Source organism: Hevea brasiliensis, chromosome 18 (assembly GCF_030052815.1).
Source record: "Hevea brasiliensis isolate MT/VB/25A 57/8 chromosome 18, ASM3005281v1, whole genome shotgun sequence".
Taxonomy (NCBI): domain Eukaryota; kingdom Viridiplantae; phylum Streptophyta; class Magnoliopsida; order Malpighiales; family Euphorbiaceae; genus Hevea; species Hevea brasiliensis.
Window position 1 is genome coordinate 36,878,297 of NC_079510.1, and position 18,885 is coordinate 36,897,181.

The 18,885-nt window shown below is 31.3% G+C and overlaps 1 protein-coding gene and 1 pseudogene across 1 annotated transcript; one reads left to right on the top strand and one right to left on the bottom strand.

The window, feature by feature from the left end:
* Nucleotides 1-2,851: 2,851 nt before the first annotated feature.
* Nucleotides 2,852-9,640, bottom strand: LOC110673050 (uncharacterized; annotated as a pseudogene).
* Nucleotides 9,393-17,112, top strand: LOC110673071 (ABC transporter B family member 26, chloroplastic). The gene is made up of 17 exons (XM_021836081.2): nucleotides 9,393-10,466; nucleotides 10,559-10,601; nucleotides 10,902-10,946; nucleotides 11,032-11,154; nucleotides 11,239-11,342; nucleotides 11,971-12,025; nucleotides 12,095-12,165; nucleotides 12,336-12,438; nucleotides 12,578-12,788; nucleotides 13,985-14,058; nucleotides 14,849-14,905; nucleotides 14,994-15,068; nucleotides 15,684-15,758; nucleotides 15,835-16,116; nucleotides 16,274-16,338; nucleotides 16,414-16,474; nucleotides 16,648-17,112. The coding sequence occupies exons 1-17, from the start codon at nucleotides 9,901-9,903 to the stop codon at nucleotides 16,726-16,728; spliced, it is 2,091 nt and encodes a 696-aa protein (XP_021691773.2). The 5' UTR covers nucleotides 9,393-9,900; the 3' UTR covers nucleotides 16,729-17,112.
* Nucleotides 17,113-18,885: the final 1,773 nt, after the last annotated feature.

Consider the following 18,885-nt stretch of genomic DNA (forward strand, 5'->3'; position numbering starts at 1 on the left):
ATGGAGTTTATGCTTTGTGAAGGTTGTATGAATGTATTGGGTGTTAGAAACACTTTCTAATAATTTTAATTCAAGAGAAAATCATAGTTTTTTCCTTGAATCAATTGAGAAATTGAAAAGGAGAGCGAGAGACAAAGCAATGGCAACCCCTAGATTGGCTTCTCAAGCCTTGTCAACCAATTTTGAGATGGGGTTTATGCTTTGTGAAGGTTGTATGAATGTATTGGGTGTTAGAAAAACTTTCTAATAATTTTAATTCAAGAAGAAATCATAGTTTTTCCCTTGAATCAATTGAGAAATTGAAAAAGAGAGGGACAGACAAAATTGCCGTCCAGTTTGAGAGAAAAGAGAGAGGAGTATATTTTTTTCTTTATAACTTTTCTTTATATACTTAGGTCAACCCTAACTTACTCCTTTGCCACATGTCATCATAAGATCCTATCTTGTTATTATTTGATTTAATCCTATGAAGTCAAGTGTCAAGCTCCATTTAAATCATGACATGTGGCCTTTCATCATAGGAAGATAAGTGGCAAGATCATATGGTATCATGTGTCACCATCTTATTGTGCCACATGTTATCATGTGAAAAGACCAATTTGCCCTTACTTTTTAATTTAAGTTCTCAACCCAAAATTATAATTTCTCCTCTTAAAATCAATTTATATCAAATATTAATTAATTAATTAATTAATCTCAATTAATTAATTTCTCATAATTAAATTCATATTTAATCAAATTAAATATAAATTTAATTTATACTATACATCCAATAACCTAGATTTGGTTTCAAGTCATGCTAGCGACTTTGCAATCTTATTACAAACTAAACCTCTTTAATTATTCAATTAAATCACATTTTAAATAGTGATTAGCTTGTGTAGATGTGTGACTTACTAGGCCCATTACTTATTGGCAATGAGAAATGATATTAACTCTTAATATCATTAGAACTCTTTCTTACTGTAAATAATTTCTCTAAATCATTTCAGACATTTCATAGACCATAGTTGACACCTAGCATAGTATGTCATGGCCCCTTAATTAGTAATAAGGAATACCTTAAATGAACCTTTAATCATATGTTACCATGTACTAGAATCTCTCCATTACAAAACCCCAATTCGAGCTGGAGTCATGGTTAATGTCAAACCCCATTTGCTATGAACATTATGTTATCTTTTAATTTCAGTTCTTGATTAATTAGATTTTCTTATCAGAAACTCTTTTCTGACTAAATTTGTCTGTCCTGGCTAGGAACTTGAAACATAAAAAACAATTAAATGAACATAGGATTTTATCCATATTTACTTAGGGATGGATTCCATCTTTATTAATACCTATCTCCATATATAACTAGTAGGAGCCAACACATGCTTATATATCCATACACAGTACAAGTATGAAAGCAGTATCAAACTCAAACCACCTATATACAACATAACTGTGTTATCTCAGGTCTAAAGATTATATGCACTGATATGATATATGATAATGCATTGACAAGAGTAAACTCCATGTGCTTGTCATAAGCGTCACTGGTTCGGCCTACTTATTATGTATAAATACCTATCATGTTTATTATGTGACATGAGACTCACCACTCTATCTTATTTATATCCCATATAAATACCTTGGGAACAAACATGATTACAATCTTTCTGGATAAGTCATGTCCTTTGTGAAGTATCCTCGATTGTGAACCAATTTATAATACTTTGTGCTAAAAATACTGTCACTCATATTCTTAACAACTTAAGAATATAATTTCTATCAAAACATCAATAAACATTTTCTATTATACATAAATATATTATGTAAACAGAAAAGTGAAATTGTCTTTTATTAATAAGATATATACAAGATTCATACAAAATGATATGCTCTAGGACATATTACTAACAAATACTACATGATACATTTGGAGCATAAAAGCACTTTCAAATTTTACATTTTAGGCTTATTTGATTGGGGTAATTTGGTTAGGAAACTTGAAGCTCCTAGAAAGTTTAAAAATTAAGCCTGTTTGGTTGCTATTTTAGGAAGAAGTTCCTTAACACAACCCAAGTAACTTCGAGTTCCTTAACATAAATTATACTATTTTCTACTTTATCCTTTCTTAAATACTATACTTTTATTTGGAGTAAGGATATTTATGTCCATTTTATTGTCACTTCCCACTAATACACTTCACTTCTTGAGAATTGAGCATATTAGCCAAACACATTGAAAGTGTAGTTCTTAAGAAATAAAATCCCCACAAGTGACTTCTCACAAAGTGTACTTCCTAGAAAATAGACAATATTGAACCAAATAAAGCCTTAGACATTATCAAGTCGATCAGTGTTACCTAATCTGACTTGTTTGATGGTTGAAGACACATCTCTTACTTGATAGCCCATGTTTGAATCTTCAATCTCTTAGTCCCCCAATTCAATAAAAAAATGATTTTTTTTTAACATGCAATTATAGAATTGCATTACCAAGACCCACTAGGCAGAAGTACATGAAATGGATAAGGCCTAAAGCTAGCTTCACGAGAAACCCAGACCAGAGAAAAATCCAGCCCAATATGCCCACAGGAAAGCAAACAGTGCCGCCAGTTGTTGGAGAAACACATGTGACCAAACCCCACAAACACCACTGAAACTTCGCTGGACCTCCCCCTAGTGCCATATAATTGACTGGTCGAATATTTAAAAAAAAAAAAAACCCATCATTATAAGGCCTTCAGTGTTGTTGCTTATTTTCAATGTATGATATTTTTTATCTGTAATATTTGCATGTGTTAAACTTATTAATTAGCAAGTGACATAATTAGAGTAACACACGAGTTGGTGGAAAACATATTTTAACCTGTAATCTTTATCTGAAAAATATCTGCTATAGCAAAATTAACAACTGACATGAGCAGCAAACCAATGAAAGCAGCCGGAATGGTCACTGATTTTAACATAGCACATTGTCCTTTCTGAGATGCATAGGCATAAGAAAATAGTGAACCCAAGATCAGGTATAGGATAAGGAGGCTAAGCATCGAAAGCAATATCCAAGAAACAAAACTGGTTGTTGGGCTTCTTTCAGGCATTTGACAAATCAAATATGGCGGCAACAAAACTACCACACCCCATATAAGAACAACAAAGACTTCTTTTGCTGCACTGGGCCTTTTCCATGACCTAAAAGTGATGTCTATCTCATTTGATGCAGTGGTTATAGAAGTAGATTTATCATTTTTCATGCCAAAATCCAATTCATTAGCATCAACATAAAGGGATGCAGCAGCCTGGGGAAGAGGAACTACAAGGAGTGCAAAAGCAATCATGTATACTCCAACTGAGACAAACTTACTAGGAGATGCTCAGGGGTATAGAAAGAATGACTGGTGAAACTTTTTGAGAAGATTAGTTACTGAGCTTATAACTCCTTCAATCAACCTTCACAATTAACAAGAAAAACCTTCAGCCAAAGAACACAAAATCTATAGATTTGGGTATTCATAATTGGACAGTGGCATCACCATAGGATCGCCAAATAATGTGTTATAATCACACACATAAAGAGAAATAGAAAGAAAAGTATCCAGATAGAGCACAACCTAAATAACAATAACTCTAGAATCAGAGGGTATTCTAAGGCATTTCAACTGATTACAGATTGAGCAGTTTTGTCTCTAATTGGGCAGTCTTGGTTTTGAATTTAAAGAAAACCAATATGTTCGTTTGGGTCTCGATCCTGCCTCAATGCATTGATCATCTCATTATTCTTTAGAAATCTATCTCCCTAATAATTCATAGATAAGAATAAAATCAGCTGTTTTCTGAATTTGCTTTACAAGAAGCAAAAACTAATCTCTCAAAGATTTCCCTGAGATATGCATGAGCATTAAGGTTTTTCAAAGAGATGCAAGACTACGAAATGACAAATCAAGGTTGCAAAAAATTAACTTAGTTAAGTAAAAGTATCCATTTTATTTTTACTGGAATTTGAGATGAACAATAACGTTACTCAAAGATAATAAAGCCTTAGCTGTAAAGGTTTCTCATGGATAAAATATATTCTCACTAGTGGTCATCAACTCCATTGGAAAGCTACACCAATGTATTGTGGTTCATAGTTCTGTGATTTAAAGTTGAGTGAGAAAGAAAATTAAAATGACGTGGAACAACACTGACCTGCGACCTCGCAGAAGAAACTCATTAAGCCGAGCTTTGTTATTCAAAGAAATTTTAGGTGAAATCTCCAAAGTAATTGCATCAACTTGGAAATAGCAGGAATACCTAGCGCCTAGTGGCAGGAAAAAGAAGCAATGTAAAACCCTTACACTTAGTTGCCAATCCAACTGATATTACAGAAAGCAACAGATAAATCCCGCATCTTGCATCCAAAAACTCCTAAAAAGAAAAGAGAAAAGAGAGAGAATATTGCAAAATCAACTGAAAAAAAACATACTACCAGGAAATACAATGAACTTGCAAGTGTAGCAGTGCCTCTAATATAATCTGAAGCTGGAACACCAAATTTCCAGTTAGGATTTAACCGTCTTGCCAGTTTCCCTAGTAATTCAAATGTTTTTCCCAAAAACTTGTGCCATTTTAAATCAAGTAAAGACCAATTTCTCAACCTTTACATGCAAACCTTGCCTATAGACAGCTAAATAATTCACAATATTGATGAGGTGTAGGTTTGGCATCTGCCCATTGGATGCCTCAGCATAGATACTAAGAGTGCCATCCCAGTGTTCATTTCCATCTGTAACCTTCAAAACCAGGGCAACAACCATTGTCCCAGCGCGTCTAAAACCATCAGATATCTTTCCTTGCAAACCAGAATTATCCTTTGATATATTAAGATTATTGCCTTCAACACATGCATCAGCATTTAGGGAAACTAAACCAGTAAATGATGGTTTATGATAATCTCTAAGCCAAGCAGCAACAGAGTCATATTCGCCATACTGTGAATAAGCAATCAGCCAAATAATATCCTCATCAAGCCATGAAACTCGGGTGAGCAAGGAAAAAATAGATTATGCAATACTCAAAGATAAAGTTTCACTCAAATCACTCTTTCCAAAATTGCAAGGTGTCATGAAGCCAATAGCTTCCTTACCATCACCATGAGGTGCTCTTATTATTCCAATAGTGTTGACACGATAAGATGAATAACTAAAGACTAAACTTCTCTCCTGTTATCCCAGAATTAGGGTTAAAGAAGAAATGCAGTGGACGAAAATGATTGTGATGTGGATGGTAATAAAGAGAGATAGAACTATTTTTGTAGCCTTTATCTACAAGTTTAGATTTTTAGATTGAGTGGTTCCTTGATATAGTACCAGAGTTTTCTAGACTAAAAGTCTAGAATTCGAACCCTGGTCACTCCATTTATTAATTGAATATTTCAGTATACGGCAAAGTGGGCCTGTGTTGTTTACGCTTCAAGTCTAGTGGGCTTTCGCGTGCGAGGGTGTAATAGAGAGATATAAAACTATTGTTGGAGTTCTCATCTACATGCTTAAACTTTTAGATTAAGTGGTTCTTTGACAAATAGAACTTGTGATAACTAACTTCAGCACCCAAATATGAAAGATACCTTGCTAGGAGCCTTCGACTTTCTCTATATAAAAAAATGAGAAGTATAAATTACATCAAAACACCTTTTCTTTGTTTCTTCTACATTTTTTTACAGCAAAACTATGAGGCATATTATGAGTCTACAACAGAAACAGACAAAATATAGATGTCATGACTAATGCAGAATAGAAAGTTTATAATTTTATTTAGGAATTTTTATTGTTTAGAAATTTTATTATTATTAGGTCTATTATTTTCTAATTTATCTTATTTAGTATTCCTAATTAGAATTGAATTAGGATTTCAATTCTTAATTTGATTAGGGTTGTAAGCTCAATAAATAGAGCTAATTTTCTATTATTCAATAGCTTTGGATTATAATTATTATTGAGATTAAATAAAATTATTGAGAATTAGTTATTTTTTTAAGGATTGGTCCTTATTTTGTTCTTTGTTCTTAGCATAGTTGCTAGATTCTCCTAAACCACTAGGTTCCGCGACATATATCTCGCATTCCAAAATGTGAGATATTTGAGTCCCAAATCTCTTGGGAATGCGTTCTGATTTTCTAAATCAAGCGATCCCATTTCACTATGCTCAACACAAAATCAAAGTGAAGAAGAAGATCTTATTCATTTTTTTTTTAATTTTTTCTTCTCTTTTTTTTAATAAAATAAGAGTAACTGGGATGTTAGTATACAAAGAAAAAATAAAGAGGAAGAGAAGAAAATGCAAAGAAGAAATAAAGTGGAAGAGAAGAAAATACAAAGAAGAAATAGAGAGGAAGAGAAGAAATAAGAACAAAAAACAATAACCAATAACAGCCATGAAGCCTTAAGAAGAGGAAAGAGAAACTTTCTAGAAAAAACCTCATATGTCTCATTCTCTCTTCGTTTTAATCTTCCTTAGCTTAGGTGATAGTGAATATGGGTTGTTAGTTTCACATGCTATTAAGTCTAATAAGATCTATTAAGTAATTATAATGTGTTATATATACCATTGAGCCCTAAATTATAAAACTCATTAAATGTTAATTAAAAGCTTATCTATTTTAAATACTATTATTTTTTTAAAATATAATTGGTAAAAAAAATTTAATAGTCTATTATAAAAAAATTAGATTTTTGAAAATTTTTTTAATAATATTAATATTGTAAAATATATACATCATAAAAAATTTAAAAATTGTGAAAAAAATATTTTATTAATTGTTTTTAGAGATTATACTAATTAATTATAATTTATGTATCACGAATGGAATTGATATAATTCACATATTGCGTACTGAATTAATGTACCTATTAAATCTACTCTCCGCATACCCTATATTTAGCTAAGTGGCGAATCGCGTACCTATACCCTGTACCACGATCCAAGACATTCCGCGTTCTAGGTAACTATGGTTCTTTGTTGTTCTATACCAATGACTCATGAAAAGAATAAAAAAAGATGCACTAGTTATAGAAAGTGAAGTGCTACATACCACATCAAAAAAAAAAAAAAAGGCAATATAGTGCCTATTATAAAATTTTCCACAGTAGCAGATAAAGAAAGAGAAAATTGCACTTAGCTTTCAGGATTATCTAATATAACCCTAACCACCATGATGTGATCTTACTAGTTAGAAGAATGCTAGCTATAGTCACTTGAAAAAGTGATTATCCAACAACCTCCTTTTTATTGGTAGAAAAGTATTTAATAAATTTTTAGATAACTTGTTACCTATTATCACATATTACTTTTTTTTTTCTTTCCTATAATTAATTATCATTTTCTCTCTCCTAATCTCTAATTTATTCACTCTCTTCCCACCTCTTGCCTCAAACAAAACAAAACCCCCCTCCCACCATTCCACTTTTTTTTTTTTTCCTTTCGTCATTTTTCTTTCTTTTATTTCATTTTTTTTTCTTAAAATATTTTATATTTATCCTCTATTGTGTCAGCCTTTTACCGTAGAACTTTTTGTTTTGGATGTTAGTCTTTTGCTAAAAGACAAGGACTTCAAGAAAAAGATTTTTTTGATAGGTGCACATATAATTTATAATATCTCTTTTTTTAATTGATTATTCTGGACACAAATTAATTTTTTTTAAAGAACTCCCAATGAATTATGCTGGACACTCTTTTTTTTTAATTGATTATTCTAGGCACTCTATTGTACACCAACAGTTACTTATATATAATTTATATATGTTGATAATTTAAAAGAACTCCTAATGAATTTTAAATCCTTTGTAGATTGTAGATTTAGGCAAAAATTTATTGGGCACTCTGTTTTTTATTTTTAATAATAAATATGGTTAATTCACTTAATTTATATAAAAATTAAAGCTCATGAAAAAAAAAATTCCAAAATAGAGTGCAATAATTTGTGATCTGTTTGAACTTTCTATAATTTGTTGTAGGTAAATTAAAAGTTGAACAATGAGATGGATAAATAAAAAATATATTATTTCTAAATATCAAAACGTTACTTTTCATATTTATAATTTTAATAAATCTAATGGTAATATCTTGTCTTCATGTGAGACTTATCTTTATTTGTAGTCTAATAATTTAAAAATTTTTATTTAAGTCTTTCAAAAATTCAATTTTGGCAGAATGAATAACTTCTTAATATTATTACAAAAAAATATGACGACTCAAGTAAAATATGATGAATCAAATTAAAGAATTACATTAAACAAACATAAGAATTTTTTGTTTAAAGGAAAAAAAAAGAAGTGGTATTTTGATTATTTTGTTTACTAGAAAATAAAAAAATAAAAACGAGCTTTGTTAGCAGTAACACTTCTTTTCTTCTAACCACATTTTTTCATTTTGAATTTTATTATTTTGAATTAATTTGCTATCAAAAAATATTTTTTAGAATTAATTTAATTTAAATTAAGATTTAAAAGGTCCAATTAAAAAAAAGAATGAATAAATTAGAGATTAAAGAAAGTAATTAACTAAAGAGAGAGAAAGAGTAATCAATTAGAAGAAAGAGAGAAAAAAAAAAAGGAATTAATGAGTTTTTGGTTATCTTGATAATAGGTAACAAGTTACCTAAAAATTTAATAAATATCCTTCCACTAATAAAGTCATTTTTTCAAGTAACTGTAGCTAGCATTTCTCTACTAGTTAAATTCTCTTACATTGCACAAGTGGATACTTGTAAGAATTCCCTTATTAGATATTAGATAAAAAAAAACCTATCCAAATCCGACCCTAAAGCATCTCATAAATTCACCAAGCAAGGCTTAAATAGCCTTCTATAAAAAGTCATCTTTGCTCATTCCCAGACCTAAAATATCTTCCAACAATTATAAAAATATACATGAAACTTGCACGCACATGCTCAGACTTCAGATTATTAAAATGGCTAAGAATTCATAACCCATTTGGACACTCTTAACAAATCAAATTACAAAACAATCAAATATCTGTGATTTTGAACGCAAGGGCTCATGTTCTTCAATTGAAGTTTCAATGCATCAAGAGGTGAAAATAAAACTAAATTATTTGAAATTACACATACATGCCTGTGTCCTTGAGTCCCAAATTCAAGCTACTTAAGTCCACCAATCTATTTGAATACAAAATGTCATGATTAGAAAGCATAGAACTTGCAGAACCTATAAAATGATAGTAAAGCTGGAAGTGAAAAGACTATTACAGAAACATTAGAATATCAAATCTTCGTTACTTGGCCCCAATTTAAAGTTCTTTTAAAATAAATTACTCAACAAATATTTGAAGCAGGGAGAATGAAGTGACCCACCAGGCATGAGAGCATTCTCGGAAATGTATGTGTTCTTAGCGAGCACTGCAAGTGGCAAGAGAGCTAAAACCCCAGCTGTACAACAAACGACACAGAAAACCTACCACCAGAAGAAACCAACCATCAGTAACAAGAAGAATATCAGTAAAAAGATTCAAAATTTAGGGACCGGAATAAGAAAATACCTAACAAGGAAGGAGTGAGAGATGAGGAAGATCCCAAAACGCACGATTGGTCTTGGCTTCATCTTGGGGGTCCCTGTACCTGTCGCTGTCTCCTTCTCCGTTTCAGTCTGGGCCATCATTGAACAAAGATCCCTGTTTTTGCTATAACTTCAAATTCGACCATCAGAAGAAGCTCCAAGAACTGGAAGAAGCCATCAGGAACCAAAGTTGCAGAGAACGCTGCGAAGCTAATGCGAGTTTATGACGTGGCATAACGTTATTCGTTCAAGCTGATTTGTCGCGTCCACTGCTCTTCCGAGAAATAAAACGACGTCGTTTGAGACCCGAAACCAAACTACTGCTATAATGGTGTAGCTCTGTGAAGCTTCATGCACTTTCAATGGCTATCTCTCCCTTAAATCTTTACTCTCTTAATTGCGGCAAAAGATCTCTCTCCGTTTTCAATCCAGAAACGCCGTGTATTGCCACAAGAACTGATTCCCAATTCAAATTCCAATTCCCTCTAAATTCTTCTTGCAGAATCAGATATCGCGGCTTTAAATTCCCCTGTAAAGCATTAGGTATCCAGCTGGATGAACCACAGGAAAACAGAGATACCAGGAATGTGAAATTATTGGAAAATTTTCAAAATTTTATTAGTTTCATAGGCTCCCTTTTGCCCGGCGGCAGTTGGTGGAGATTGTGTGATTCTAAGGAAGAAGAGGGTGGCGCAGGGAATCCGGTTACAGTGAGGGATGCTCTTCTTCGAATGTGGGAATTGCTTGGAAATGACCAGTGGATTATGTATGGGGCATTTGCTTCGTTAATTACTGCTGCTGTTTCAGAGATAACAATGCCAAGTATTTTGGCTGCTTCTGTCTTTTCTGCACAGAATGGTGAGGCCATGGCGTTCTCTAGGAATGCACATTTGTTGGCGATGTTGTGCTTGACTTCAGGAATAAGCAGGTTAGGTTCTTCTTGTGTTCATTTGTTTTCTTGTACATTAATTTGTTAAAGTTTGTGAGCAGTTTTTCATTATATTTTATTTTGAATCTCAGTGGTTTGCGAAGTGGATGTTTTGCAATTGCAAATATGATTCTGGTGAGTACCCTAATCTTAATTTTTTTCAAGGAATACCGGGTTTTTCTTCTTTTAGTTTTTACGTCGAGTTAATTTGGACATACACATTCTCAATTGAATTAGCTTTTCAGACGTTCTTGTCTGTTACCATTGATGCAGCTTTCTCTGTGACCATCGATTAATCTCCACATTATTTTTGTGGTGTCTTTGCCTTCTGAGACTATAGTTTTCATCTTTTCTTTTCACCATTGTTTCCTTCTCATAATTTGTATGGACAAAACAACTCTGACATCTGTTGGTATTCCTTACTGCAATGTGCAGGTTAATCGTCTCAGAGAAACTTTATATTCAGCTCTTATTTTTCAGGTTTTTGTTCCATTTTGATATCACTAAACTTGAGCTGCCGTCTGGGATGTATTTCTTTTACTGATGATATTTTCCTTTGATGTAGGATATATCCTTTTTTGATACAGAAGAAGTTGGTGGCTTGACAAGCAGGCTAGGGTCAGATTGTCAACGACTTTCACATGTTATTGGAAATAATATCCATTTGATAGTACGCAATGCCCTTCAGGTTGTGGTTCTTATATGTTTCTTCTTTCTTTAATAATGCATTTGATTTTTCAGCTAAGTTGTGATTTTATTTTAAAATGCTTAGGGGACAGGTGCTTTGATCAATTTACTGTGTTTATCTTGGCCTCTTGCATTGTCATCACTTGTCATATGCTCTGTTCTGGCTATTGTCTTTCGTATTTTTGCCAGGTAAGTTTATGTACCTTCTCCTACAATAATAAGGTTACTAAATTGTTCACTTTAAATTCAAGGCAGTCTCTTGAAATCATTAAAGAAATAGTTGATGTGGAACAAGTAGAACACAAAAGGTAGAGAAACATTCTCAAGAAGGAAGAGAAATATATGCTTTAGAGAAACAAATCCTCAAAATGGAAAACAAATTACAAATCCTCAAATTTTATTAATTCTCGATAACAATATCACAATAGACTTTCTTTAACAAAATACCTAGATATAGGTATTTATAGTTTATCAACTAGTCCTATTAGTAACTAAGTAGGAGTACTAAACAAACTCAAGTTAGGAAAATAGTAAACTTAATATTCCTAAATAATAATAATAGAATTCTTAAATGATAGAAATCTAATCTTCCTAATTTCACAATGAAAAATTAAATAAACATACTTCCTAAATCAAATCCTTCTTAACGTCCTTAACTGCATCAATAGTATAGTTATTAGTCTTATCATGTAATCCAAGTATTCTGGGGTATGTTATTTTAATCTATTTGTGTCATCTTATTGATAAGGGTGGCTATCAGCTATCTGCAGCTTCTTGATTAGTCTGAAAAATCTCATTGAGCCTGTTTTGTTTGTAGGTATCAGAAGATAGCTGCCAAATTGAGTCAGGATGCCACTGCTTGTGCCAATGAGGTACCATAAGCTAAATAAATTGCTTTTGAATGGTATCTTAATTTAGTTATCTGTTTCTGTTTGATATAGATTGCAGAAGAGACGCTCTGCTTGATAAGAACTGTCAGGGTTTATGGAACTGAGAGAAAAGAACTTGGAAGGCAATAATTTCTGCCAGTCATATGCTATTAATTTTACAGAAGTATTTTTGTCTTTTCACTCTATTATGCATATTGATTGATGTGCAATAGCTGAAATCCAGAGCATACTTCTTATTCTCATAATTATTCTTCATAGCAAAACTCAAAAGATTTGTGTTATATGGTGGTAGGTACAAGCATTGGTTGGAGAAGTTAGCTTTTATTAGTTTTCGAGAAAGTGTGGTTTATGGATTCTGGAATATGAGCTTTCACACCCTTTATCGTTCAACTCAGGTCTGGATCATGACGGACAGTAATTTGTTGGTTCCACTGTCAAAGACCAAATGCTTCTTGGTGTTTTTTTGCAGCGTGTGAAAGTTGTAATAGATGAAAGTATTACTTTGACTAATACCTTGCAAGTTACATTTTATAGGTTTTAGCAGTGTTGTTAGGAGGAATGTCAATTACGACAGGTCGTGTATCAACTGAACAACTTACAAAATACATATTATACTGTGAGTGGCTAATTTATGCAACTTGGAGGGTGGTGGACAACAGCTCATCATTGCTGCAGGCCATTGGAGCAAGTGAAAAAGTTTTCCAGTTAATACAGCTCTCACCCAGCAACCAATTCCTGTTCAACGGTAAGCAGTCCATTCATATCTAGTACAGGCTCCAGTAGCGGATCTAGAAAAAAAAAATTTCTGGGGTCAGTGTATGATAAAATATTATAAAAATGTTCTTATAATTGTACTTGACGAGGTTTAATATCCTAAAAACTATTAAGATTTACATCTTTATTAATATTATTAAATACATCTCATCTATTTAAGTAACTAAACAATCATTTATCAATTGATCACACATGTAAATGAATTAAAGTTGTTACTTGTAAGTTAGAGCTTGTGAACTAATTGCCAATTTGAGTAACAGGTTAAAGAAGTTCTTTAGCGAGGGACTGGGTTTAGGTATGCAAGCAAACGAGTATTGCTAATTAAATTTGTTAATGCTAATTTGAGGATAGAGTTAAAAACGATTTCTTAGTAGATAGTTAAACAAGTTTAAACGGAGATTAAAAATGACTTTTCATTAACTCTTTATTTTTAATTTATTATTTAATTGGCTATATTAATTAGGAAGTGATTGGGTTGAAATCCATTCACTTCTCCCATTAAATTGCCATGTGAGATGAGAAATAAAAAATATATCTTATACATTTAATTTTAATTTTATTAAAAATATTTAAATTTATTAAGAGTCAATTTAAATAAATATAGATAATAATTTTTTTAATAAAATTAGGATCAATTAATTTTTCATTATAAAAATGTATTGTTTTCAAAGAAAAAGGGTTCAATGCCTAAATTTAAGAGGGGTCAATATATAAATACCTATATATAAAGGAGAAATTTAAAAAAAAATGAGGGGTTAATTGGCTCCTCTTTCTTGTGAATGCATCCACCATTGATCTGCTTCCAGGTATTTTTCAGTTATGTGAACCTTCATAATGCTTTTTAAGGTTATGATTTTTTGGAATGCTGTGGATGTGGAAGTAAAGACTTTGAATCCAACTTGCACTAATTATTTTTATTATTTCAGGTGCTTGAAAATACTTAAAAACCAGGATTCTTATTTGTTTCCAGAATTCCATTGTGTGTTATGAAAGGATGCTGAATGGAGAAAGTGAATCCTGATAAATTTGGATTTGGAAAAAAATGAGAAAGTTTTCTTAAATGCACATGTAGTTTGTACTTTTTGTTTACTCTTTTCAATTTAGAGATTTATTTTCAACAGTTGCTTTGCTCCTTGAATTCTGAAATTCATTGGTTGTATTTTACAGGCATGAAATTGCAAAGGCTAATGGGACAAATCCATTTTGTAGATGTATCTTTTCACTATCCTTCAAGGCCAAAAGTAAGTACCAGGTCTTGTCAAGTTAGAAATATTTGTATTTTTCTGTTTCTGTGCTTCAAGCATTCTATAAAGCTATTTCCAATCTTAAATGTAATCAAGCCAGGTGAAATTGGTAAAGCATGTAACATACTTCTTGATTTCACAAATGGTTATTGTGGCTGTGTTGTAGATATTTTAAAAAGTTTGTGTTATAGATCATTTTCATATTAGATTTATCTACTGTCTAAAAGATAATGTGTATTTATGTTTTATGTATACTAGACTCTCTTCGTTTTAGAAATTAATGACTGTGTTGCGGTGAAAGTACCTGGTTGTCGGCTTCAAAAGAATGCAAGGGCTACCAAAGAAATAGAAATGATTAGCAATCCTGTATTTCATAAATCTGAACCACATAATTGAATTTAGAAACTTCTACTCTCACATAAACAGTTCTATAGCAGTTAATTGGCACAAACCAAATATGGTGTACCTCACATGCTACACAAATATTGCATGACATAATTGCTTTAACTCCTTGTATTGATCTAGGTATTTTTTTACAAATTTGTTGCAATTTTGTTGTTTTGTCCTTGCTTCAATTGACTTGCATTTGCAAATTTGCCCCTCAGCTAACTCTTTTCTACTTGGTTAGAATTATATCAGAGAGATGGTTGTGAATCGATTTGGACCTCTTCCTCTTCCTCATGTGGAAGACAACACAAGTTTATGTCTTTCTGTGATGTTATTTGGTCTTCTGCATTTCTTATGTAACACAATCATTGTTCTCAAAATTTCTCTTTTATCTGAACAGGTACCCATTCTAGAACACTTGCACCTTTCTATAGAAGCAAATGAAGTGGCTGCACTGGTAATAATATATTTTATTTATTATTCTATGATGTTAAGTTTAGGATATAGCTGGAATTGACTGCTCATCTGTATGCTATTTTGGCAAGGTTGGACTCAGTGGCAGTGGAAAAACCACGCTAGTTAATCTCTTGCTTCGTCTTTATGAACCAATTAATGGTCAGGTAAACTAAGCTAATGCTTGCATCTTGTGCCAAAATCCTCCAGTTTGAATAAAATAATCACGTGGAACATATGATTACTTTTTGTACGTTTGAAATAGCTTTGGCTTTCAGTCGATGAAATTTGTAAAAGATATGCATCCAACCTTTTTCCTTTCTCAAAAAGTGATCTAAAGGTTGCACTGATGGTTGTTCTTATTGGATGCTTTAAATTGTTACATTGAATTTATTGGAGAAAAAATGAATCCATTTTATCAAATGTTCAGCTTAGCAATGATATTATGCTGGTATTGTTGCAGACCTTTGAAGTCATCGGCACCAAAAAAACAAAATGCAAATAATGGTATATCTGATCTTAAAACTGAAAATGTTTTAATAATATGGGTTACACTTCAGAAATGGAAATATTGGTGAATGCTACTTGCTTGTTAATGGGTCATTATGTCCAGTATTTGCATAATTGGCTCTTCATATGCATGTGTTTTACAATGGAGAAAACATTTATCATTTTATCATTATCACGTCTCTATGTGTTTGGATTCTAATTCTTGTCCTTAAGTGTAGCTACTGTGGTTTTTTACTAGTTCATTCTTACAAGGATGTGGCTTTGAATTTCAGATTTATGTCGATGGTTTTCCTCTGAGAGAATTGGATATGAGGTGGCTCAAAGAAAACATAGGATATGTTGGACAGGTTGGACTACTGAGTTTGTGAGATATGCTTCAAAGTAGCTATATGAGATTATATTAAAAACTTTCATTTTAGGCAGGAGCCAGAGCTCTTCCACGCTGATGTCAAGTCAAACATTACATATGGATGCCATCGAGACATTAAGCAGGAAGACATAGAATGTGCTGCAAAGCTAGCCCATGCTCATCAATTCATTTTATCACTTCCTGATGGTTATGGAACCCTTATTGATGATGACTTGCTAAGTGGTGGACAGAAGCAGCGAATTGCTATTGCAAGAGCCATTCTTAGGAACCCTGTGATTCTGATTTTTGATGAAGCTACAAGTGCTCTGGATCCAGAAAGTGAACACTATTTCAAGGTAAGTTTCATGTCACCTGAGAAAATTAACAATATCTGAAGTTAGATGTTAGTTCAGTCAGAAACTTTCTTATCACCAGACAGAAGCAACATTATACCGAGTTCAGTGATAGTGCAGTCTCACTAATACATGATCTGCTGCTACATTGCATGTTTAGGAGGTTCTTCAAGCGTTCAAAAATGAGGACAAGGAAAAGAGAACTATCATTGTCGTCGCACATAGGTCTTTCCTCTTGCCCGTTGTCATTCTGTTGTTCAAGTTGTGAGATTATCTCCTCATCGGGACAAAATTTTTCAGGCTTTCTACCATAAAAGCTGCTGATAGGATCATTGTAATGGATGGGGGCCGAATTGTGGAGGTAATGCATTCTTACTGATCAACATAGCCCTGTTATTTTGAAGAAGCACAGATGAAACTGAAATGCTCAAGTTCTTTAAAATACTAGACCTACCTTATCTTCACTAATAGCATGTGGACATGCTTAACGTGAAGTCATGTGCATGACTTCATTGGTGATTTGTGTTTTTGCAGATGGGTAACCACAGAGAACTTCTACTCAAAGATGGATTGTATTCACAGTTAATCAAACAAGAATCAGAATTTTTGGACTAGCCAAATAACGCAGAACTCAGAATTGGTGAACACTGTATTGATTTCATCTAAGATGCTTTTGGTCAAGTGGAAATATCAGTTTTGCGATCTTTAACATGAAACATGAAAACTACAAAATGGATTACAACAAAATCAACAAACAACAATACCAGTTTACCAGGCAGTGGAAAAAGGAGAATGGGTGGGTAAAAGGGGTCCTAGATAGAAAGTCAGAAAGGCAATAATCAAAGTTGCTCAAGGAGCTTGCTGGTGAGGAAGACTTTTTACTTCCTCATTTGTTCCTTTCATTGCTTTCTTGTATCTCCCCTCCATATTACCAGATGGCTTATCTACCAAGAATATATATTTTATAATAAATTAGAAAAGTATAAATCTCTGCATAAACTTTTGTTGGAACAAATGGATTATCACTCTCTATAAGCTTAAAGCTTCTCATTTGTCTGATCAAGATCCCTTCAGGGAATTCTAAATACCAATAGCTTCTTGTATTGCTAATAACTAAATTTTTAATTTTCTGATAAAAAAAAACTAAATTTTTAATTTTAATCAACTCTAAACAAACTAAAACATCTCCAATGTTTTATTCTCTTATTTATTTATTAGAGTCATAATAAAATAATATAATATAATTTATGTGAATTAATTAATAATCTGATCTCGTAAAATATTAATTAATTTATTAAAAAGAAGTTTCATAATAAATATTATTGCGATTGTGTAATGCTCATGGTAAATTTGAAATTGGTTTAATTCTTTACATGAAAGGGAAGAAATCATCTCATTGATGAGTTTAATTCTATTGAGAAGCCCTTCCTTCTCTGTAAGAAAAATAGGAAGTGCTCGTCTGTGTGAAGCAATTGAATTAGGCTGGCAATGATGGTTAATTCCCATATGTTAGCTTAATAAATTTATAATTAAGTCTCGGGTAATATGTTTTTTATGAACATTATTTTAGAAAAATATTTTTTATTATTATTTAATAATAATGTTAAATTAATATTATATATATAATTTTTCACATTTTACTAAAATTATTAAAATTAAAGAAAATAATTTATTTTTTTTAAATATAAAAAATATTTCACAAAAAATATTTTTCATAAAATAAAAGAGTATAAGTTAATAAATTTGTAATCAAGTTAGGTGTTTATTCCTTTAGAGGGTATGGAAGGAAGGGGATATATGGAGAGGAAAAAAATGTTTGTCCCATTAATAAGAGGATCACTTCTCACCGCAGTAAATAAACACAATGCACAACTATTTTTACAAGTCTTATCCACTAATTAATAAATTTTTTTTTATATATGCAAAATAGGTGTACATATAAGATGATCAAATATCCGGTAGAAAATATTGCACTTTCACACACTTTAAAAATATTCCTATTGTACCTATTTTAATATCAAAGTTTAGAAAATATTTGTGAATGAATTAATAAGACGTAAATATATTTTCACACTATTTTATCATAAGAGAGTTAATATAAATAATATAATTTTTTTAAATATATACTTATTAATGTTCATTTAATATAAGTAATGCAATTTTTCTTTAAAATTTAGAGTAATCAATTGATATAAAATGAGTTAATAAGTTAATCTCAATCTAAACCCATACTTGGACTTATTTGTTTTGTGGAAAATTATTTATACATGAAAGACTTTTTTTTATGAAAATATTTTTTATTATTTAATTATAATGCTAAATTAATGAAACGTATTTATGTTAAATATGTATAATTATTCATTTTTTTAATAAGATTATTAAAAATTAAAAATTTTGTATAAAATAATTTAATTATCCTTTGACAGAATTTTTTATTGATTCATTTTTTTTAAGTCTTCAAATGTTAAAAAACGCAAATAATTTTTTTATAAAAATATTTTTTTGAAATGAAAGGAATTTTATTAATAAAAAAATATCTTTTTATTGATTGTGTTTATTTAATGCATACCATTATTATAGAAAAATATAATTTTAATGATAAATATCACTAAAAAAACAAAATTTTAATAATAAAAATATATATTTTTTATAATTTTAATAATAAATATATTTTATTTTTTTATTATTATGAGGATAATGTATTTATCATTAAAATTGTAAGTTTCATTAAAATTGCAAATTTCCAGACTTACAGATGTGTTAAACGTATAG